General features: G+C 37.4%; 1 protein-coding gene across 5 annotated transcripts in view; it reads right to left on the bottom strand.

Annotated features, from left to right (window-relative positions):
* Window positions 1–25100, bottom strand: part of TRIM37 (tripartite motif containing 37) — a 130096-nt gene that overhangs the window by 5770 nt on the left and 99226 nt on the right. For 2 of the 5 annotated variants that reach the window (XM_047832400.1, XM_047832396.1), the window contains 3 exons: window positions 10902–11030; window positions 10357–10546; window positions 8189–8328 (listed from right to left, as the gene is read on the bottom strand). In XM_047832400.1, coding sequence (XP_047688356.1) covers window positions 8189–8328; window positions 10357–10546; window positions 10902–11030 — 459 coding nt within the window. The remainder of the gene's footprint in view (window positions 1–8188; window positions 8329–10356; window positions 10547–10901; window positions 11031–25100) is intronic. The other 3 variants (XM_047832397.1, XM_047832398.1, XM_047832399.1) reach the window with 3 other exon arrangements.

The raw sequence follows: 25100 nt of genomic DNA, 5'->3' as shown, positions 1-25100 counted from the left end.
AAGTAAAAGGTCTCAATGATCTAAGCATCTATTTTAAGAAACCAGAAAAAAGAGTAAATAAACTTAAAGCAAATAAAAGAAAGGAAATACAGAACAAAAATAAAATTTGCAGGAAACAACAGAAAAAGAAATCAGTGACACAAGAAGTTAGTTCTTTAAAAACATCAATAAAATTGAAAAGCTTCTAAGGAGACTAAGGAAAAAGAGAACAAAATTACTAATATCAGGAATAAAACAGGGGACATCACAACAGATTCTACAGACATTAAAATAATAACTTTATGCTCATGAAATTAAGAACATAGATGAAGAAATTCTTTGATAGACACAAACTACCAAAGGTCACTCAGGTAAAAACAGATCACCTGAATAAGTATTTTATCTACTAAAGAAATACAACTTGTAGTTAAAACAACTTCCAACAAAGAAAACTATAGCCCCAAATGGCTTTACCAGTGAATTCTTCCTCTTCTGTTTCCAAGAAGAGTTTTGTGTAGTACTATTTCTCCCTTAAATATTTAGAAGACATAGGCTGGGTGTATGGACATTTTTGAAATCTCCTTGTTCAGCAAAGAGAACTAAAACTTTCCTGCTATAAAAAGCAAAGTACGATACTTCTTCCTTAGAGACCAAACCAGCTACTTCCATGAAGCACCACCTCCACCTTGTGGCCCTTCACGGAACTGTTGCTGAAAATACTAAAACCCACTATACAAGTGGGTTGAAATTCCAGGCAAAGGCATAAATTTGATCTAGAACTAGTGTTTCTGAATTCCTGACAGATTCACAAACAAGGAAATCATTCTCTGGATTCTCAGGAATTCCCCAAATCTTTCAAACTCTTTATTCATTATATATCTTTAAAAGTTGGGAATTATTTTGGTCCCCAAACTTCCTATTTCTTAGAATACCACTCACTGGATTCCTATGAAGTGTAGTATAAACTTATTATTTATTTATATAGTACCAAACAGGGCCACGAACACATACTTAAGAAAGTTCCCTAGCTTTGTGAATGTAATGAGAAAGCAAAATTGGTCTCCTGACCTCTAGTTTAATAGTTGGCCATACCCAACACTGGGTCAACAGGTCCTGCATAAATTATTGTAATCAGTGAGAGGGAAGGGGGGCACCTGGGTGGCTCAGTCGGTTAAGCATCCGACTTCGGCTTGGGTCATGATCTCATGGTTGGTGGGTTCAGCCCCACGTCAGGCTCTGTGCTGACAGCTCAGAGCCTGGAGCCTGCTTCAGATTCTGTGTCTCCCTCTCTCTTTGCCCCTTCCCCACTCAAGTTCTGTCTCTCTCTCTCTCTCTCTCTCTCAAAACTAAATAAACATTAAAAAAAATTTTTTTTTTTTAAATAAGTGAGAGGGAGGGGCACCTGGGTGGCTCAGCCAATTAAGCGCCTAACTCTTGGTATCTCATGGTTTGTGGGTTTGAGCCCTGCATTGGGCTCCTTGCTGACAGTGTGGAGCCCGCTTGGGATTCTCTCCCCCACCACCCCTCTCAAAAATAAGTAAGTAAACTTAAGAAAAAAATTTTTTAAATAAGTGAGAGGGAGTGAACATAAGGTCAAACACTTTCATTGTTTTTAAAAATGAAATTAGCTGCTGTCAGTCAACAGACCACAAGCTATATGCTGTGCCTTGCCCCGTATATTGCAATGTCTACCCACTGCCTACCTAAGCAAATTAGTGATATTTTACCAACTCTAAGAAGTCGGAATACTTGACCTTTCTTAATCTTACCAGGTGTTTATAGGGTTTCAGACAACTGGCTTTCATTGATAGTAATTATAAGATACCATTAAATGTAAGATGCCACAGAGATGTTAAATGCAGAAAACAAAATCTGCATCTTACAGTGAAATTTGAAGTAGGATATTTTTATATCACCTACCACATTTTTTGAGCATCCACTATATGCTTAGTACTGTTAGTACTGTACTTTTAGTTCTAACTCCCTTATTGATGGGTGCTCAAATTTCAGATGCTTAGGAAATATATTAACCACTTGGTGCAACTGACACTAATGTTTTACCTGCCTCACTCTTTTCTTTTTTCTTAATGTTTATTTATTTTTTGAAAGAGAGTAAGCAAGAGAGGGGCACAGAGGATCCCAAGCAGGCTCCAACGCTGTCAGTGCAGAGCCCAAAACAGACTTGAACCTATGAACCATGAGATCATGACCTGAGCCAATATCAAGAACCGGATGCTTAACCGACTAAGCCACTGGGCACCACTGCCTCACTCCTTTCTAATACAGAACCTCACTGCTGTTTGGTATCTTCCCTCTTCCATATGGCCACATGGAATGGGTCAAGGAGGAGAACCAAATGTTTATAGACTTTGCCAAGTTTCCTTTTTCTGCCAGTGATTAATGAGATATAAGAGGATGTTAAGGTGCTCTGATGGGGAAGATGGGGAAAAAATGAGTTCTTGAGAACACTGAACATCTAAGTTTTCCAACCCTGAAACTGCCCTACCACAGTTATGTGAGACTTCATGTTAATATGAGAGTATACCTTCCTTTTTGTTTAAGCGAATTGAGTTTTTGTTAACTTACATAAAAATCTCTTAACCGATATCCCAAAAGGGATCAGTTATGCTGGAGTAGCAAACTGTATTTCTCTCTTAGACAGGTTGCCAGTAAGATTTGTAACAGGCATGTCATGGCTTTTCCCTGGGATGGATATATTGACAGCCTTGACTTAACTGAAAGAGATTAGTGCTACTTCAATAGGAGCTCAATCAGAGCATATTCTCTCCAGTCTTAAACTGCACAAGGAAGACACTGGTCTACCTACAAGAATTCTGCAGGGAGGGTATCAACTGGCAGCAGCATTGACAGGGATATGGGTAGTGTCAACCTTTTCAGTATCAGGCCATTAAAGACAAGATTAATGTAAGGTTGTCCCATATGGTCCCACTTAGAAAAAGCTCTAATGCCTGTCATGTCTAAGAAGACCATATCATTGATGGGCAAATATATTTAACAGACCTCCTTAGTAGTCCCAAATTCCCAGCCAGTAACACAAACAATGCTTTATTTTAAAGTTTCTTTTTTTTTTTAATTTTTTTTTTAATGTTTATTTATTTTTGAGACACAGAGAGATAGAGCATGAATGGGGGAGGGTCAGAGACAGAGGGAGACACAGAATCTGAAGCAGGCTCCAGGCTCTGAGCCATCAGCACAAAGCCTGACGCGGGGCTTGAACTCATGGACCGTGATATCATGACCTGAGCCAAAATCAGATGCTTAACCGACTGAACCACCCAGGCACCCCTTAAAGTTTCTTTAGGAAGATTTGAGAGAGAGACAGACAGACAGATAGACAGACAGACTGAATGACTTACCCACAGTAATCTGACACAGAAAATTGTCTTAGGTATTCTGCTCAAATAAGAGCCTTGTGTCTCCTAAGCATGGATACAAGACAAACCCATTTGCTGACTTCCTACCAAGGCTTATAAGTATAAAGAATAAAGGTTTCTTGAGAATTGCTTCTGCTGATAGAATATTACCACAGCAGCAAGGCCCCACTCTCCTCCTCTCACAAAGTAGATTCCAAAAGGCTCAGAGCTCCTTTTGTCCACTGTATTCCCTTTTTCCAGCCTCATCCATTAGTTTTCTTCTCACTGCCTATCCTGGAACTCCAGCGGTAAACAAGCTGTTTAGGTCCCAACAAACTGCAACGATGTACTTCTGTGGCACTGTTGATTGGCATGTTTACAGCAGCTTTTCTTACTCAGTGCTGAGCTCTTTATATCATATCGCTCCTTATATATCACTGGGTCACATGACTACTTTACTCTAAATATCAGAATTTGAAAGACTTGAAAGTGCATGGTAGACCCTAAAGGTGGACAATTAAATGCCTTTCTCTAGTTTATGATAAGCTATCAATAATTATCTTTAAATAAGAAATGAAACTGTTGTCAAAAAGTTTCAGGGTTTTTGGTGCCAAGTAGCTATTTACATAGAAAAATTGCTAAGGTAATGTTAACTTACGAGTTTAAGGCTGAAATTAAGTAAAAGTCATCTTCGCACCTACATTAATTTAACATTGCTTCTTACCAGTTTTCCTGCCCCTAATTCCACATCCATTTCCCCACCCCAAATCCATTCCCCACAATGTGCCTAGAACAGAAATTTTAAAACATAATTTTATTATCTTACTTCTTGCTTAGACCCCAAAATGCAAATTCCGAATTGTAACTAGGACATACAATGTAATGCTTCAAGTTCTGTCATCTGTCTCCATCCTGGCCCTGTCTTTCACTAATCTTCACCTGACTAACTTGTACTCATCCCTTAGGATCATCTTTCTGAAGGTGAACTAGGTTACTAAAAAGCACTGGCTCTGGGTTCAAATTCTGGCCCTTCCATTTATTAACTCTGTGACTTTGGGTTAGGTAAGTTACATCTCTATTTCATGGATGCGAGACACACAAAAAAACTTCCATGCTGTTCTGCCATCTTGGCTCCCTTTAGTTACATCTCCAGACTAGAGCTTACTCACCTATAAAATCAAGATAATAAAGTAACTATCATGTAGGCATGTACTGAAAAAACAAGGTAAATCTGGTAGCCTTTAGCAGTCTCTAATGATAATGAGGACTTAGTAAATATTATGTTGTTCTTATTATTACACACCTGTTCTTTGAGCTCCCTATATACTTTTATCACAGCACCCGTCATTCTTTCTTGGCTATTAACTGGTCTGACACCTGACCAGTTTTCAATTGCCCTCCCTGCCCTCCTCCTACCACCACTAACACAATACCCACCAGCATACTTGAGAACTATACCTTGTACCCATAGGAAACTATGATCTACTCTGGCAAATGATTCTTAGAAAGTGGTCATCCCTAGTTGAGTCATTCAACTCAACCACTGGTTCTCAACTGGGGATGATTTTGCCTCCCAGGGGACATTTTTGGTTATTGTAAGTCAGAGGAGGTACTACTGGCACCTAATGGTTAAAAACCAAGGATGCTGCAATGCACAGGGCAACCCTCTACAACACAGAATCATCTGGCCCGAAATGTCGATGGTGACAAGTTAAAGAAATCCTGAACTAAACAGCAGGTTCAGGAAGAATAACTTTTTCACCAGCATCAAATGTATGATAGGCAAATTAGAAATTTCATATGCTGAATGAATAAAAGGGGCCTATAATTCCAGTACATGCTATAAAAATTTAAGTCACTGCAATTTTTTTTTTTTTTTAACGTTTATTTATTTTTGGGACAGAGAGAGACAGAGCATGAATGGGGGAGGGGCAGAGAGAGAGGGAGACACAGAATCGGAAACAGGCTCCAGGCTCTGAGCCATCAGCCCAGAGCCCGACACGGGGCTCGAACTCACGGACCGCGAGATCGTGACCTGGCTGAAGTCGGACGCTTAACCGACTGCGCCACCCAGGCGCCCCTAAGTCACTGCAATTTATAAACTATCCATCCATCCATCCATGCACAGTACCTAGCTAATACCTACAGGTCCTTTCTATAAAGATTTTTAATCAAAATATTTATTTAATGTTTTTTTTATACTTGATCCAAGCCAAAAGGTCAAGAAATGATTATTATTTCTTAACATTTTAACAATCAATACTTCACTTTAAAAATCCTTTTCAGGTGCCTGGCTGGGGCGCCTGGGTGGTTTAGCCGGCTAAGCATTCGACGTCAGCTCAGGTCATGATCTCACCATTTGTGGGTTCGAGCCCCGCGTCAGGCTCTGTGCTGATAGCTCAGAGCCTGGAGCCTGCTTCAGATTCTGTGTCTCCCTCTCTCTCTGCCCCTCTCATGCTCATGCTCTGTCTCTCAAGAATAAATAAACGTTGGGGCGCCTGGGTGGCGCAGTCGGTTAAGCGTCCGACTTCAGCCAGGTCACGATCTCGCGGTCCTTGAGTTCGAGCCCCGCATCGGGCTCTGGGCTGATGGCTCAGAGCCTGGAGCCTGTTTCCGATTCTGTGTCTCCCTCTCTCTCTGCCTCTCCCCCGTTCATGCTCTGTCTCTCTCTGTCCCAAAAATAAATAAAAAAACGTTGAAAAAAAAAATTAAAAAAAAAAAGAATAAATAAACGTTAAAAAATTTCTTTTGGCTGCCTGGGTGTTTCAGTCGGTTAAGCATCCGACTCGGCTTCAACTCAAGTCATGATCTCGCAGTTTCATGAGTTTGAACCCCACATCGGGCTCTGCGCAGGCAATGCAAAGCTTGCTTGGGATCTGCTCTCTTGCCCTCTCTCTCTGTCCCTCTCCTACTCATGCTGCCTTTGTAGCTCTCAAAATAAACTTAATATAAAAAGAAAAAAATAATAAAAATCCTTTTCATTTAGTCTCTTCTATTGAAATAATGCTGCTGCCAAAACGCAAATAATGCTGTGCTCCACCAACTAAAAGGGAAAAACCTGAAATGCCACCACTCCTACACCCTCTCACAGGGCAGCCAGAGGTATATGGTGGCACCTGCACGCTACAGCAATTCATCAATCATTGAAATTCAAATAAGTGCAGAGGTGGAAGGCGGCAGAGTTTAAGTAAGAAATGGGGGGAAAAAAATCAATGTCAAAGTTGACATCCTTTTCGCTGACATATAAAGGACACAGCAATGGTAAAAACACACAGAACACCTTCTGTTACTCAAAATTGCAAAATGTCTTCTATGCTTTTAAATAAAGAATAATGAACCTGGAAGAACATGTAGAAGAATACTAGTAATGTAACTGAGAATGAACTGGCAGAGTTGAAATCAGTTACCATAATGGATTTTTTTTTTTAATTTTTTTTTTTCAACGTTTATTTATTTTTGGGACAGAGAGAGACAGAGCATGAACGGGGGAGGGGCAGAGAGAGAGGGAGACACAGAATCGGAAACAGGCTCCAGGCTCTGAGCCATCAGCCCAGAGCCTGACGCGGGGCTCGAACTCACGGACCGCGAGATCGTGACCTGGCTGAAGTTGGACACTTAACCGACTGCGCCACCCAGGCGCCCCATGGATTTTTTTTTAAGATTTTTAATTTTTATTTACTTATTTTGAGAGAGGAGGGAGGGAGGGAGAGGGAGAGAGAGAGAGAGAGAGAGAGAGAGAGAGAGAGAGATTGATTTGATTGATTGAGGCCATGTGGGGCTCGATCCCACAACCCTGGGATCATGACCTAAGCCAAAACCAAGAGTCAAAGGCTCAATCAACTGAGCCACTCAAAAGCCCCAAAGGAGTTTTTAAATGGTTAAAGTTTGGAATACAAACATTTAATCAAGACTGCCTTTTATTATTTTTTAAGTTTATTTTATTTTACTTTTTATGAGAGAGTGAGCAAGTGGGGGAGAGGGAGAAAGGATCTCAAGCAGGCTCCACACTCAGCACAGAGCCCAACACAGGGCTTGATCCGATGAACTGTGAAGGTCATGACTTGAGCCAAGATCAAGAGTCGTGCACTTAACCAACTGAGCCACCCAGGTACCCCTTCTTTTTTTAAGACTGTCTTTAAAAGACAAAGTACTGGGGCACCTGGGTGGCTCAATCAGTTGAGTATCCAACTCTTGATTTCAGCTCTAGTCATGATCCCAGGGTCATGGGATTGAGTGTCACACCAGGCTCTGTGCTAAGCGTGGAGCCTGCCTGAGATTCTCTCTTCCTCTACCTTTGCCCCCCTCTCTCGCTTAGATGCTTTCTCTCTCTCTCTCTCAAAAAACAAAAGGAAGGAAGGAAGGAAGGAAGGAAGGAAGGAAGGAAGGACAAACCCGACAAAGTACTTAACAATTAACATTATAATTATATTATATATAATAATCTATAATTTTGTGCATGCCTTCCCCTAAGCCTGTGAACATATCTAATCTCTTCTTTGCATATCTAGAAAACTCAATTCCTATCATATAGATGGCTTAACACATTAATTGAATGAGATGTGAATGAGTAGATGAACTGTCTATAGATTCCCCTCACCCTCCTGCAAATGTCCCATCTAAGTAAGATGTGTCCTTTTATGTACCCAATTATCCATTTTGCCTTCCTGTGTGCTCGATGTCCTAGTAAATTAAATTCAGTGGCACAATAAATGCTGTATTCAGATCAACCATGTTGGATAGCAATGTCTCAATAACTTAACTACCCCCCAACACCAACACCAAAAAAAGATCATTATTCTCACCTTCCACCTAATTATGACTTTATCATTCCATACCTTCCTCAGGTGCAGCTGAAGCTCCTTCAGGTAGGACAGGCTGTAATTCCCCAGTTTCAGAATTATTTTCCAAATCAGTCATCTGCATTCCTTCCAGACGACCACCTTTAGCAGTAGCCCTCAAAGAGGGAGAAAACAACCTGATATTTTTGTGTAACTAGTCAGCGATACAATAATCTACATTTTCTTCTTGTCCTGAAACTGAGCATGAAACTAAGTAGGGTATATGGCACTAGTGCTTTATTTTTTAAAAAATCCAATAGAAGATTCACAATAAAAGATTAGAAAATGATGGACTGTATCAATGTCATATCCTGGTTGTGATATTGTATCAGTTTTGCAAAATGTTATCATTAGAGGGAAGTACGTAAGGTGTATATAGGATCTCTCTGTTTTATTTCTTAGAACTGCATGTGAACATATAATTATCTCAATAATAATTCTGATTAAAATATAAAAACAGAAGTCCTAAATAATAAGTTCTTACTAATATAGAAAGACTTTTGAGATATATTACTGAGAAAATAAGGTGTGCTTTATGTACTAAAAAAGCTATATAGTCACAGTTGCTTAAATATGCATAAGAACTGAAAAAACACAGCATATATAAAAAATTAAAAACAGCAGGGAAGTGTGTGGGCAGGGGGTTGGAAAACTAAGCATATGGGAAACAAAGATGGGGAAATTTTCACTTAATATTCTTTTCTTACTTCCATTTTTAACCACTTATTATTAGTATTTAAAGTTTTTGCTTACAAACTACTATAAATTAGGGAAGGGAAAAAAAAGACACAAACTAGAAAACATCACATAAGCCAGGCTAGTGATACAATTAACTGTAAAGTGAGGGTTAAAGCTAAGGGCTGCAGATATTTATAAAGGATTTTACAGTCTAGAAAAAAGCCTACGTTCATAAATATTTAATTGTTATGACTCAAGGCAGATATAAATATCTCCATAACAAACAAAATAAAAAAGCCGGTTGTAGCTGCAACGTGAATATGGAATACGTATAAAATCAGGCTAGGTAATGGGGAGGACAAGATAACATCTAATAATTATAACACCTTTCCACTGCTTAAACTGGAGCTAAATCAGAAAACTAAATCACACCAACTGTTCTTTACATTTGGTAATTATCCAGACCTTAAAACTATATAAAATTAAGTAAACTTAAGGGATGTTATTCTCTCTCTAATTCAAAATCATTTTCAAAGTCTCCAAGGTAGAACTATTCCATTGTTTAAATTTAGAAATATATTTAATATCCATAAAATAGATCAGCACATGGGTATTAAGGGCTCATCTAGCACGTTAACAGACAATATATCCCATAATCACTTAATTTTTTTAATTGGTAAAAGTTTAATTGACGTGGCTGGGATGTGAGTTTTTGTTTCCCGGGTGAGAGATAAAGGTGATGACTACCAGATAGTATATCCTTTTGAGAAATTCCAACTATGAGTTTTGCAGACATTTTCATAAGAGAAGAGGAAAAAAGTGAAAGTACAAAAGCAGTGTTAAAAATAAAAACGCTAGAATTGCTTTGTTCTGTACAAAACATGCATAGAAGATCTATGACATAATGTAGCCTAGCACAAGTGTCTTAAAAAATGTGGAGCAGGGGCGCCTGGATGGCTCAGTCGGTTAAGCGACCGACTTTGGCCCAGGTTATGATCTCACAGTTTGTGAGTTCGAGCCCCGCTTTGGATTCTGTGTCTCCCCCTCTCTCTGCCCCTCCCCTGCTCATGCTCTGTGTCTCTCTGTCTGTCAATAATAAATAAAGGTTAAAAAAAAATTTTTTTTTAATTAAAAAAAATGTGGAGCAGATAGAAAAAATAAAAAAATAAAGTAAAATAAATTTTTAAAGAGCTGACACACACAACAAAAACTCACAAGGCAGAATTCACACAAGGTTACACAATATTATTCTCTTAACTTCAGTGATTTCTAACATAACAGAACTTCTAATAACATCTCATTTCATTCCACTAAGAAAAGAAAGTAGGGTCTCTGGTACTTTAGATTTTAATACAACAAATAAACTTTATATCTGCCAAAAAATTAACGAAGTAGAAATTTATTTTATTCATTATGATATAGACTTAAGAAGTGCTATTGAATAAAGCTATTGGCAACTATTCCACTACATAAACAAAAGAACTTACCCCAAGGTGACCATTTTCCTCCTTTTCTCAACAGCAGGTAAACCATTGAAAACTGCAAGCACAACAGCATCTGAATCCAAAGCCTGACACTGCCGGTCTTCGGATTTGGGCAGAATATCACCGATACTGCCATGTGTTAAGGCTCGGGGAGAACTATGCCTGCTCCCAGACTGAGAGCTTCCTGGGGAACCTACAGAAAAGAAATGGGATACTCTGAAAGAAGGCAAACAAAAGTTCTCTAGTTTCCACTTTAGAATGTCTCACTACATACACATTTTTAAACTGCCGGAAGACTCAAAGCCAATTTAAAGACATATCCCAGGTTTTTTTTGATGCCAGGTATTTAAAATTAAGGAGTCCAGAATATGAGTCTAATGATTGCATTTTATTACTGACGGGTCTGTTTTTGGGAGATCAAGAACTTTCAAATCAAGTTTCAGCACTGCTGGTGCCTTTAAACATCTAAATCTACCTATACCATAACATCAATTTCAAATAACAAACATCTACACACTGAAATTACATTCTGAACTCTCCAAATTTACCTTCAGACAGAGTTTGACAGTCTCCCTTTGAACGGCTATTTTCCCCAGAGTCTATTGCTCTTCGAAGTGACAGACTACCTGCTATACTGGACCGAGCTGGCTTGGGTGAATTACTCTTCTTATTTGTGGCTGCAAAGACATTTAAAAATATCTTTGAATAAGGTAAAATAGCATAAGACTCACTATGCAGGGACTTAGGGGAAGACTAATCTTATGGAAGGTATTCTATCTACTGTGTCCAAAAAACCCAGGACACTGTGGTCCCAAATGGTTTATTTGGGGTTATACACAAAAAGCATTCCTATTTTGCTACTCATGAAGCAAGACCAGAAAAATATCAGTAAACTCCAAAAGAAAAATCCTACCAGATATGAACTCCAATCTCAATGCCAAAGTATTAACAACAAAAAGATAACTCTCCAAACACTTGAAAATTGTAAATTATTGGATTAAAAAGAAAATCAATGAATTAAAAATGAACCACAAATATTTCAAGATGTTTGTGGCTAAGACAATAATTGGGGAAAATGTATATAGCCTTATAATGAATTAGGAAAAAATGAAACTAAGTGACCTAATATGCACTCAAAAAACTAGAAGAAGAATAAAAATAAAGAGTAAGCAGAAGACATGCATTTAAAGGTAATAAACGAGATCAGCAAGGTAGTAGAATGTAAGACCAAAAACTGATTGTCTTTTTATAGATCAGCAAAGAACAACCCAAGAATGAAATTAAGTAAACAACTTTATTTACAATACCATCAAACAGAATAAAACACTTAGGAAAAAAATTTAATAAACATTAAGACTCGTACACTGGAAACTATCAAACACTGTTAAGAGACAAAAAAGATGGAAAAATTTGCATCTTACTTAATCAGGGGCACCTGGGTGGTTCAGTTGGTTAAGCATCTGACTCTTGATTTGGGTTCAGGTCATATCTCGCGGTTTGTGGGACTGAGCCCTATGTCAGGCTCTGTGCTGATGGTGCAGAGCCTGCTTCAGATTCTCTCTCTCCCTCTCTCTTTGCCCCTCCCCTGCTTGCACTCTCTCTCTCTCAAAATAAATAAAGGAAGAAAATTAAAAAAAAAAAATAAAGATGGTGGGAATGCAAGCTGGTGCAGCCACTCTGGAAAACAGTATGAAGGTTCCTCAAAAAACTAAAAATAGAACTACCCTACGACCCAGCAATCGCACTACTAGGCATTTATCCACAGGATACAGGTGTGCTGTTTCGAAGGGACACATGCACCCCCATGTTTATAGCAACACTATCAACAATAGCCAAAGTATGGTAAGAGCCCAAATGTCCATCGATGGATGAATAAAGAAAATGTGGTGTATATATATATATATAATGGAGTATTACTCAGCAATCAAAAAGAATGAAATCTTGCTATTTGCAACTACGTGGATGGAACTGGAGGGTATTATGCTAAGTGAAATTAGTCAGAGAAAGACAAAAATCATATGACGTCATTCATATGAGGACTTTAAGAGACAAAACAGATGAACATAAGGGAAGGGAAACAAAACTAATATAAAAACAGGGAGGGGGACAGAACCGAAGAGACTCATAAATATGGAGAACAAACTGAGGGTTACTGGAGGGATTGTGGGAGGGGGATGGGCTAAATGGATAAGGGGCACTAAGGAATCTACTCCTGAAATCATTGTTGCACTATATGCTAACTAATTTGGAGGTAAAATTTAAAAAAGAAAAAAAAATTTTTTTAAAAAAAAGAAAAAAAGAAAGATGGGAAAAATATTGTGTTCATTGATGGGAAGACTTAATATTGTTAACACAGCAACACTTCCAAAATTGATCTACAAATTTAACACAATCCCTATAAAAATTCCAATGGTCTTTTTTCTTCTCCTTCTCCTTTGGGGTTATACAATTTAAATTCAATTTAGTTGTTTTTTTCAATTTAAATTCAAGTTAGTTAACACAGAGTGCAGTCTTGGCTTCAGGAGTAGAACCCAGTGATTCACCTCTTACATATAACATCCAGTGCTCATCCCAAAAAGCACCCTCTTTAATACCTATCACCAGTCTTTCTTTCTCATTGCACAAATTGGTGTGCTGATTCTAAATTCATATGAAAAAATCCAGAATACCCAAAAACATCTTGAATGGAGTATTCACACTTCTGATTTCAAAACTTGCTGTAAAATTACATTAACCCAAACTATATGGTATACTGGTGTAAAGACAGAAATATAGATCATTGGAACAGAATTGAGAGTCCAGAAATAAACCCTTGTATTTATAGTCAATTAATTTTTGACAATACACTGGACAAAGGCAAAGAAAGAAAGAAAGAAAGAAAGAAAGAAAGAGAAAAGACAAGACAAGACAAGACAAGACAAGAAAAGAAAAGAAAGAAAGAAAAACATGGACAATAACAACAGTTGGCAAGGATGGAGAAATTGGAACCTTCAACTGGGTTCCAATTAGAAACTGAATGGGAATTTAAAATGGTGCAGCTGCTTTGGAAACAGTTATGGTAATGCCTCAAAAAGTTCCCATATAACCCAATTCTACTCCTAAGCATATATGCAAGATAAATAAAAATACATACGCCCACACAAAAACATGTTCATGAAGGTTCATAGGACTATTATTCATAAGAGCCAAAAAGTGGAAAAACATTACATGATGCCTATCAACTGATAAGTAGGTAAACAAAACAGCACACATACAATGAAGTTGTGATTCAGCAATAAAAAGGAATGAAATAATACATGCTACAACACTGATGACCCTTGAAAATGTTATGCTAAGTGAAAGAAGCCAGACACAAAAGGCCTCATATTATATGATTCTATTTACGTGAAACTCCAGAAGAAGTAAAACCATGCAGAGAAAATATACTAGAGGTTACCAGGGTTCAGTGAGAGGGAAAAATAGAGTGTTTATGGGAATGGAGTTTTTGGGGAGAAAGGTGATGAAATGTTCTAGACAGTGTTCTAGATAATGGTGATCATCACACAACCTTGTGTCTATATTAAAAACTGTTGAATTGTACACTTGAAGAAGAAGATGTGAGAAAATATTAAGACAAATTTTTCCTCTACAATGTATATACAAATTATAATATGATCCTTAACCAATAATGCATTATATTAATGCATTAATAGAAACAAAGGTAGAATTTAATGTAATAAAAAGGCAGAAGATAACAGATGAAATCAATCTAAGAACTAGGCCTTTTTTTTTTTTTTTTAATAAGAGACTGTGCCAGTGCGGGAGGGGCAGAGAGAGGGAATTTTTTTTTTTTTTAATTTACATCCAAATTAGTCAGCATATAATGCAATAATGATTTCAAGAGTAGGACCCAGTGATTCATCCTCTACATAAAACACCCAGTGCTCATCCCAGCAGGTGTCTTCCTTAATGTCCCTTGCCCATTTAGCCCATCCCTCCCCACCCAAAACCCCTCCAGCAACCCTGTTTGTTCTCTGTATTTAAGAGTCTCTTGTGTTTTGTCCCCCTCCCTGTTTTTATATTATTTTCGCTTCCCTTCCCTTATGTTCATCTGTTTTGTATCTTAAATTCCACACGTGAGAAGTCATATATTTGTCTTTCTTTCATTTTGCTTAACATAATACACTCTATTTCCATCCACGTTGTTGCAAATGGCAGGATTTCATTCTTCTTGACTGCCAAATAATACTCCATCGTGTGTGTGTGTGTATGTATATATATGTATATGTGTGTGTGTGTGTGTGTGTGTGTGTGTGTGTGTGTGTATACACACACCATATCTTCTTTATCCATTCATCCACTGGTGGACATTTGGGCTCTTTCCATACTTTGGCTATTGTCGCTAGTGCTGCTATAAACATTGGGGTGCATGTGCCCCTTCAAAACAGCACACCTGTATCCCCTGGATAAATACCTAGTAGTGCAATTGCTGGGTTGTAGGGCAGTTCTAGTTTTAATTTTTTTGAGGAACCTCCATACTGTTTTCCAGAGTGGCTGCACCAGTTTGCATTCCCACCAGCAGTTCAAAAGGGTGCCTCTTTCTCCACATCCTCACCAACATCTGTTATTGCCCAAGTTGTTAATTTTGGCCATTCTGACAGGTGTGAAGTGGTATCTAATTGTGGTTTTGATTTGTATTTCCCTGATGGTGAGTGGTGAGTGGTGCTGTGAGCATCTTTTCATGTGTCTGTTAGCCATCTTGGTGTTTTCTTTGGAAAAGTTTCTATTCATGTCTTTTGCCCATTTCTTCATTGGATTTTTTTTTGGGTGTTGAGTTTGGTAAGTTCTTTATAGATTTTTGGATACTAATCCTTTATCTGATATGTCATATGCAAACATCTTCTCCTATTCTGTCAGCTGCCTTTTAGTTTTGCTGACTGTTTCCTTTGCTGTGCAGAAGCTTTTTATCTTGATGAGGTGGTCCCAGTAGTTCATTTTTGTATTTGTTTCCCTTGCCTCCAGAGACATGTTGAGTAAGAAGTTGCTCTGGCTGAGGTCAGAGAGGTTATTGCCTGTCTTCTCCTCCAGGATTTTGATGGCTTTCTGTCTAGCGTTTAAGTCTTTCATCCATTTTGAGTTTATTTTTGTGTGTGGTGTAAGAAAGTGGTCCAGGGTCATTTTTCTGCATGTCGTTGCCCAGTTTTCCCAACACCATTTGCTGAAGAGATTGTCTTTATTCCATTGGATATTCTTTCCTGCTTTGTCAAAGATTAGCTGGCCATACATTTAGGAGTCCATTTCTGGATTCCTTAGTCTGTTCCACTGATTTATGTGTCTGTTTTTGTGCCAGTACCATACGGTCTTGATGATTACAGCTTTTTAATACATCTTGAAGTCTGGAATTATGATGCCTCCAGCTTTGGTTTTCTTTTTCAGGATTGCTTTGGTTATTTGGAGTCTTTTCTGGTTCCATACAAATTTTACGATTGTTTGTTCTAGCTCTGTGAAGCATGTTGTTATTTTGATAAGGATTGCATTAAACATGTAGATTGCTTTGTGTAGTATTGACATCTTAACAATATTTATATTCTAATCCATGAGCAGGGAATATTTTTCAATTTTTTATGTGTCATCTTCAATTTCTTTCTTAGGTTTTTATGTTTTAGTGTACAGATTTTTCACCTCTTTGGTTAGGTTTATTCCTAGGTATTTTATGGGTTTTGGTGCAATTGTAAATGGGATCAATTCTTTGATTTCTCTTTCTGCTGCTTCTCCATATTGGTGATTATAAATTCAACTGATTTCTGTGCACTGATTTTATATCCTGCGACTTTGCTAAATTCATGGATCAGTTCTAGCAGTTTTTTGGTGGAATCTTTTGAATTTTCCATATAATATCTGTGAAGAGTGAAAGTTTGACTTCCTCCTTGCTGATTTATATGCCTTTTATTTCTTTGTGTGGTCAGACTGCTGGAGCTAGGACTTCCAATACTGTGCTGAATAGTAGTGGTGAGAGTGGACATCCTTGTCGTGTTCCTGGCCATAGGGGGAAAGTCTCAGTTTTTCCCCATTGAGGATGATATTAGCAGTGGGTGTTTCATATATGGCTTTTATGATCTTGAAGTATGACCCTTTTATCTGTACTTTCTTGGAGGTTTTTATCAAGAAAGGATACTGTATTTTGTCAAATGCCTTCTCTGCATCTATTGAGAGGATCATGTGGTTCTTATTCTTTCTTTTATTTATGTAATGTATCACATTGATTGTTTTGCGGATACTGAACCAGCCCTACACCCCAGGTATAAATCCCACTTGACTGTGGTGAATAATTCTTTTAATGTACAGTTGGATCCAGTTGGCTACTATCTTGTTGAGGATTTTGCATCCATGTTCATCAGAGAAATTGGGTCTGTAGTTCTTCTGTAGTTCTTTTTAGTGGGGTCTGGTTTTGGAATCAACATAATGTTGGCCTTATAGAATGAGTTTGCAAGTTTTCCTCCCATTTCTATTTTTTGGAACAGCTTCAAAAGGATAGGTATAACTCTTCTTTAAATATTTGGTAGAATTCCCCTGGAAAGCCATCCGGCCCTGGACTCTTATTTTCTGGAAGAGTTTTGATTACTAATTCAATTTCTTTACTGGTTATGGGTCTGTTCAAATTTTCTATTTCTTTCTGTTTCAGTTTTGGTACTTCATATGTTTCTAGGAATTTGTCCATTTCATCCAGACTGCCTAATTTATTGGCATGTAATTGTTCATTATATTCTTATTGTTTGTATTTCTGCAGTGCTAGCTGTGATCTCTTCTCTTTCATTCTTGATTTTATTTATTTGGGTCCTTTCCCTTTTCTTTTTGATCAAACTGGCTAAGGGTTTATCAATTTTGTTAATTCTTTCAAAGAATCAGCTCCTGGTTTCATTGATCTGGTTTTTTGTTTGTTTGTTTTTAATTTCGAAAGCATTGATTTCTGCTGTAATCTGTATTATTTCCTGTCTTCTGCTGTTTTAGGGTTTTACTTGCTATTCTTTTTACAGCTCTTTAAGGTGTTAGGTTAGGTTATGTATCTGAGACCTTTCTCCCTTCTTTAGGAAGGCCTGGATTGCTATATACTTCCCTCTTATGACTACCTTTATTGCATCCCAGAGGTTTTGGGCTATGGTGTTATCATTTTCATTGGCTTCCATGTACTTTTTAATCTCCTCTTTAACTTCTTGGTTAACCCATTCACTCTTTAGTAGGAGGTTCGTTAATCTCCAAGTATTGTCTTTCCAATTTTTTTCTTATAGCTGATTTTGAGTTTCACAGTGTTGTGATCTGAACAGTATGATCTTGATTTTTTTGTACTTACTGAGGGCTGATTTGTGTCCCAATATGCGATCTATTCTGGAGAATGTTCCATGTGCACTCGAGAAGAATGTGTATTCTGCTGCTTTAGAATGAAATATTCCGAACATATCTGTTAAGTCCATCCAGTCCAGTATGTCATTCAAAACCATTGTTTCCTTGTTGATTTTCTGCTTAGATGATCTGTCCGCTGCTGTAAGTGGGGTGTTGAAGTCCCCTACTATGATGGTATTATTATCAATGAGTTTCTTTATGTTTGTGATTAATTGATTTATATATTTGGGTGCTCCCACCTTGGAGGCATAAATGTTTAAAACTGTTAGATCTTCTTAGTGTATAGACCCCTTAATTATGATATAATACCCTTCTTTATCTCTTGTCACAGTCTTAATTTTAAAATCTAGATCATCTGATACAAGTATGGCTACTCCAGCTTTCTTTTGACGACCATTAGCATGATAGATGGTTCTCTGTCCCCTTACTTTCAATCTGAAGATGTCTTTAGGTCTAAAATGGGTCTCTTGTAAACAGCATACAGGTGGATCTTGTCTTCTTATCCATTCTGACACCCTATGTCTTTTGATTGGAACGTTTAGTCCATTGACATATAGAGTGAGTACTGAAAGATACAAATTTATTGCCATTGTGTTGCCTGTAGAGTTGGGAGTTTTTGGTGTGTTCTCTGGTCCTTTCTAGTCTTTGTTGCTTTTGGTCTTTTTTGTTTTGTTTTGTCTTTTCTGAGAGGGAGAGAGAATCTTAAGCAGGCTCCACTCCCAGTGTGGAGCCCAAAGCAGGGCTCAGGGCTCAAACTCAACCGTGAGATCATGTCCTGAGCCAAGATCAAGAGTCAGATGCTTAACTGACTAAGCCACACAGGAACCCCAGAACTAGGGCTTTGAAGAGACAAATAAAATGGGCAAATCTCTAGCAAGTCAAATCAAAGGACAAAATAAGGAAACACATATAAGTGAAAAAGTTAACACCCTGTATTCAGAGAACTCTTTACAATTTAAGAGATCAGAATAAGTGAAATATACCAACAAATTTAAGTATTTAATAAAATGAGTAATTTTCTAGGAAAATTAATTATGGAAACTGGTTTAAGAAGGAGAAATATGAGACCAATAAATACAGAGAAATTAAAAAGGCTCTTAAAGTTGTTTCCCTGAAAGAACTACTAAATGGTTTTATGAATGAGTTTCATTAAACTTTTAAGGAGCAGATAAGATTGTTATTTTAACAATTTCACAGAACAGAAAAGGACAAAAGCTTCTGAATTTCTTCAGTGGCATAAAACTGGAATTCAAATTGGTTAAGGATAATGTAACAAAAATACAACTCGATTTTACTTATGGCTACCATAGTCAAGAATCCTAAGTAAAATATTAGTGAACTGAATACTGATATTCAGTATATTAAGAACAATTACAAATAACCAAAACCTAGTAGGATTCATCTACTATTTCAAGAATGGTCAACATTAGATACAGAATGTAATTCTCTAAGTTAACAAAGTAATGGGAAAAACAGTATGATCATTTTGCCAGATGCCCAAAAAAGCATAATTCTATACAACTTCTTCATAAACAAAAAACAACCTCTTAGTAAGGAGAAAAAGGGGTAGTTTGGTATAATGGTCAAAGTCATAGTCTCTGAGGTTTAAGCTCTTTGCTCTGCCAATTACCACTGAAATTCTGACAATACTGTTTAATGCCCTGTGCCTCTGTTTATCTATCTGTAAATTGAGGATAAAAACAACTTGCCTCAGAGTTGCTGTTGGGATGTGACTTATGAATGATATCCGGCACACAATAAACAGTGGTACTTACTGTACATAGTAATTATTAACAATAGAAGGATGTATCATTTACAAAAATTTTTTTAATGCTTATTTATTTTTGAGAGAGAGAGAGAGACAGAATGTGAGCAGGGGAGGGGCAGAGAAAGAGAGACACAGAATCTGAAGCAGGCTCCAGGCTCTGAGTTGTCAGCACAAAGCCCAACACAGGGCTCAAACTCATGCACCATGAGATCATGACCTGAGCCGAAGTCAGAAGCTAAACTGACTGACCCATCTAGGTGCCCAGATGTATCTTTAAAAAAAAAAAAAAAAAAAAGTTTATTTATTTTGAGAGAGAGGGAGTGAGCACAAGCAAGGGAGGAGCAGAGAGAAGTGGGGAGACAGAATCCCAAGCAAGTCAGTGCAGAGCCTGATGCAGGCCTGATCCCATGAACCCGTGAGCTTATGGCCTGGGCCGCAGTCAAGAGCTGGGTGTTCAACCAACTGAGCCATCCAGGCAACCCTGAAGGATGTCTTTTAATTTAGTAAAAACTACTTATTAAAACAAATAGCAAAGTTTGTACTTGAGTAAAAAATGAAAGGAATTTCTAAACAGAATTCAAAACATAATAAAAATTTCTACTACTGCTATTAGTTAACATAGTTGAGGTCCTAGCCTACCTAGATGGTACAAAATGAAAAGTAAATAAGCAATAAAGGAATAAACTGATTATTTGCTGATAATACAATCATCTACTTAAAAATTCTAGATAATTGACTGCAAACCTTACGGCTTTAAAATTTTCACTAAGTGGGCTAAATACAAGACAAACATGTAAAAACAATAGTCCTCCTACTATGACAAATAATTAGAAAAGATTATGGAGGGGAAAGAGATCCCATTCCCAATAGCAACCTAAGTTATAACCTATCTGGAAATAAATAAAACAAGACAGATACAGAACTTACACGAAGAAAACTAAAACTATGAAATGACCAAAATAAATAGGAGAAATACCACATTCCCAGATGTTAATGTTTTAAAACTGAAAAGATGTCAATTTTCCAAATTAAGTGTTATTAAATGCACGAAATAATGCAATTTCAGTCAAAATCTTTTTCTGGAAGAGTAAATGTGCAAGAACCATCAAGAATATTTTGAAAACAAAACCAAAATGAAGGCAAATAATTACTGTACTACAAACTGTGAAACTACAGTAGTTAATAACACAACAAATATTCAGTTGAACAATATCAAACTGCTGTTCTTGCAGGTCAAAAACAGTTGCATGTTGGCAATTTCATATGACTCAACCCCTATGAATGAATTTAAAAACAGAATCATGCAAATATGGGAATTTGGGTCTGTTAATAAAGGATGCACTAAATATTATTGGATGAACTAGATTCTTCAAAAAACATGGTTTTTTTGGGGGGGAATCAATGAACTTACCTCACACATCATCATGAAAAACAAATTATATTTGTTATAATGATACAAACATTGAAAAGTTAAAAAAAAAAAAAACACCATAAGAAAACAAGGGTCATTTTTATAAACCTGGAGTTGAAACGGCCTTCCAAATAAAAACATTAAGCCCCAAACCCATAAATACTATTAACAGACCTAAAATTAAAAATGTAAAACTTTTGTTTAGCAGAAAAAGACAAAACAGTGACAACAGGAGGGAAGTATTTGCAAAAATATAACAAAAACTTTTTGCAAAACTCTATCCAAAAAGCATTATTTCTTCTGTTGGTTTTAGATTGTCATTTCCTCGACAACTAGATGAGACTGAGTATCCGTTGAGATGTATAGTGTCCATTTGTATTTTTTCTTATGTTAACAGCCTAATCATAACTTTTACTCATTTTTCAAGATATTTTTTTTTAGTTTTTTAATGTTTTATTTATTTTTTGACAGAGACTGAGACGGTGAAAGCAGGGGAGGGGCAGAGAGAGAGGGAGACACAGCCTCTAGGCTCCAAGCTGTCAGCACAGAGCCCAATGTGGGGCTCAAACCCACAAACTGTGAGATCATGACCTGAACTGAAGCTAGATGCTTAACCAACTGAGCCACCCAGATGCCCCCTTTTACAATCCTTTTTCTATTGAACTGTCATGATTATTTTAGGAGAATTCTATGCATTTGGCAATCATCCTCTCTCCTACTCATCTCTACTGGATTACTGCCATCAGTATCTAGCATTAATATACCCCATTTTAATAAACACACACAGCCCAGAAATAAATGCTCACATATATGGTCAAATGATTTTGTCTTTCTTTTTTTTTAATGTAATCTCTGCACCCAATGTGGGGCTCAAACTTAAAACCTGAGATCAAGAATCACATGCTCTACTGGGGCACCTGGGTGGCTCAGTTGGCTAAGCATCCAACTTTGGCTCATGTCATAATCTCCCAGTTTGTGAGTTTGAGCCCTATGTCGGGCTCTGTGCTGACCGCTCAGAGCCTGGAGCCTGCTTTGGATTCTGTGTCTCCCTCTCTCTCTGCTCCTCCCCACTCATGCTCGCTCTCTCTCTCTCTCTCTCTCAAAAATAAACATAAAAAAAAATTTTTTTAATAAAAAAACAGAAAGGGGGGGGGGACTAGGTGGCTCAGCCGGTTGAGCATCCGACTTCAGCTTAGGTCATGATCTCATGGTTCATGGGTTCGAGCCCCGCTTTAGGCTCTGTGTTGACAGCTCAGAGTCTGGAGCCTGCTTCAGATTCTGTGTCTCTATCTCTCTCTCTTTGCCCTTCTCCCGCTCACACTGTCTCTCTCTCAAAAATAAATAAACATTAAAAAAAAAAAAAAAAAGAATCACATGCTTTATTGACTGAGCCAGCCAGTGCCCCTCTAATGATTTTCAACAAGGGTATCAACATCATTCAGTGATGAGATGAAAATCTTTTCAGCAAATGGTGCTAGGAAAGCTGATACATTTGGACTCTTACCTAATACCATATACAAAATTAATTAACAATAGATCAAAGACACTTATAAATGTAAGATCTAAAACTATAAAACTCTTACAAGAAAACATAGGGGAAAGCTTAACATCAGGTTCAGCAATGCTTTTTTTCTTTTCTGCAATGCTTTTTTGAAATATGACACCAAAAGCACAGGCAACAAAAGAGAAAGAAAAAGATAAATTGGACTTGAGCAAAATTAAAAACTTTTACTGTCAAAGGATACCATCAACAAAGTGAAAAAGGAACCCACAGTTTAGGAAAAAATATTTGCAAATTATATTATGGGATCAGAGATTAATATCCAGAATACGGAGAACTCTTGAAACTCAAAACTAAAAAGCCAACCCAGGGTGCCTGGCTGGCTCAGCTGGTAAAGCATGCAACTCTTGATCTCAGGTTTTAAGTTTGAGCCCCACATTAGGTATAGAGATTACTTAAAAATAAAATCTTTAAAAAAACAACACCCCCCCCCCAAAACAAAAACTCATTTCAAAAATGGGCAAAGGATCTGAACAGACATTTCTTTAATGAAATGAAAAAATATATAAATGGCTAATAAACACTTTTAAAAATGTTCAACATCATTAATAAATGTGAATCAAAAGCACAGTAAGACAACAAGATACCATTTCACACCCATTAACATGGCTATTATCAAAAACAAAACAAAAAACAGAAAACAGTAAATGATGGGGAAGATGTGAACAAACTAGAATGCTTGTGCACTATTTATTAGGTAGGAATGTAAAATGGTGCAACCTCTATGGAAAACACTATGGCAGTTCCTCAAAAAATTAAAAAGCAAATTACCATATGATCCAGCAATTCTACTTTTGGGTATATATGTCCAGAAAAATAGAAAGCAGGGTCTTGAAGAGATGAACACCCATCCTCAGAGTTGCATTATTTGAAACAGCCAAAAAGTAGGTGTCAACCCCTGTCCATCAGAGGATGAATGGATAAATGAAATGTGGTATATATATATATACAATCAAATATTTTTTCCAGGCTTAAAAAGGAATGACATTCTGACACATGATATAATATTGATGAACCCTGAAGACATTACGTGAAAGTGAAATAAGCCAGACACAAAAAGACAAATACTGTATGAGTTCCACTTATATGAGATATCTAAAATAGTCAAGTTCATAGAAACAGAAAGTGGAATGGTGGTTGCTAGGGGTTGGGTGGGTGATGGACATGGGGAGTTATTATTTAATTGGTACAAAGTTTCAATTTTACTAGACGAAAAAAGTTCTGTGAATGGACAGTGGTGATGGTTGTACAACAGTATGAAAGGACTTAATGCTACTGAACTATACACTTAAAAATAGCTAAAATGGTAAATTTTGTGTTATGTACATTTTACCACAGTAAAAAAGAAACAGGTATTAAAAAAAAGCATATAGGCTTAGAAAGTGAAAACACAGACAGATAACAGAAAACTCTTTCTTGACTTCACACCCCTTCCAGATACAACCTGATTCATTATGCAACTTCTTGAAGGAGCTGTGCAATAATGCTTCAGTTTCTCACTGGATCTACCCTGCTACACTCCTCAATGGGAATGGTTCTTAAAAGGGCCACCCACACTTCAACTTGACACCTCTCAATGGTATAACCACTCCCACTTCTTTTGCTTCTCAATTTCCTTTATTGGACACCCTTCATTACCATGTCTTTAAATGTTAAAGTGCCCCAGAGCCAAAATTTCTCTTTGCCATTTAAACTCCTTCCATACTGATCTAATTCACTCCCTGACTTTAAACAATACCTGCCACTGTTGACGCCTAACTGTTTATATCCAGCTTTGACCTCATAAGCTTCATACTTATTTACCATCCATCTACCTACAAGACATTATACTAGGGTAACTAATAGACATCTCAATCCTAACAAGTTTAGTTTTGTTTTTTTGGGTTTTTTTGAGAGAGAGACAGAGTACGTGTGGGAGGTAGGTGGGAGAGAGTGAGTAGGGGAGAGGTGTAGAGAGAGAGGGAGAAAGAGAGAGAAAACCCCAAGCAGACTCCATGTCCAGAGTGGAGTCCATTGTGTGGCTTGATATTATCACTATGAGATCAAGACCTGAGCCAAAATCAAGAGTCAGGCACTTAACCAACTGAGCCACCCAGGTACCCCATTAAACCTAGAATGTTTAAACAAGAATTCCAAATTTCCTGCCACCACCTCCCCCAACTCCTACATCAGCTTTTTCCTTATTTCCTAAATTAATGATAGCATCAGTCACTAAGTTGCTTAGGACAAAAACTTAAATATCATTCTTAGTTTTTTTTCTTTCCCTACAAACTATCCAGCCTTTCCACACCAGGGTTGTGAGTGGAGAACAGAGTCTTCTTGGTCTAAAATATCCATTGTATGTAATGAACTAATTTCTCTCCTATGTATCTAGAATAGTAATAGTTATGTACCACCCTTCGGAGAATTAAGAAAGATAGGAACCCCAGTCAAGAAGGGCTGCTAGAAAATGAGCAAGTCCACTTCTCCACTGCAGTAACTCCAGAATAGGTCACCATATTTCATATATACTCTCAACCCCTTTTAGACCTTTCTCCATACAACAAGCAAAGTAATCTTTGTAAAAGGTAAATCAGATCATAAATGCCACTGCCATCCCCCCACCACCTGGATTTTCATTCTCTAGAGAC

Source organism: Prionailurus viverrinus, chromosome E1 (genome assembly GCF_022837055.1).
Source record: "Prionailurus viverrinus isolate Anna chromosome E1, UM_Priviv_1.0, whole genome shotgun sequence".
Lineage (NCBI taxonomy): Eukaryota > Metazoa > Chordata > Mammalia > Carnivora > Felidae > Prionailurus > Prionailurus viverrinus.
This window is presented reverse-complemented; position numbering and strand designations above follow the sequence as displayed.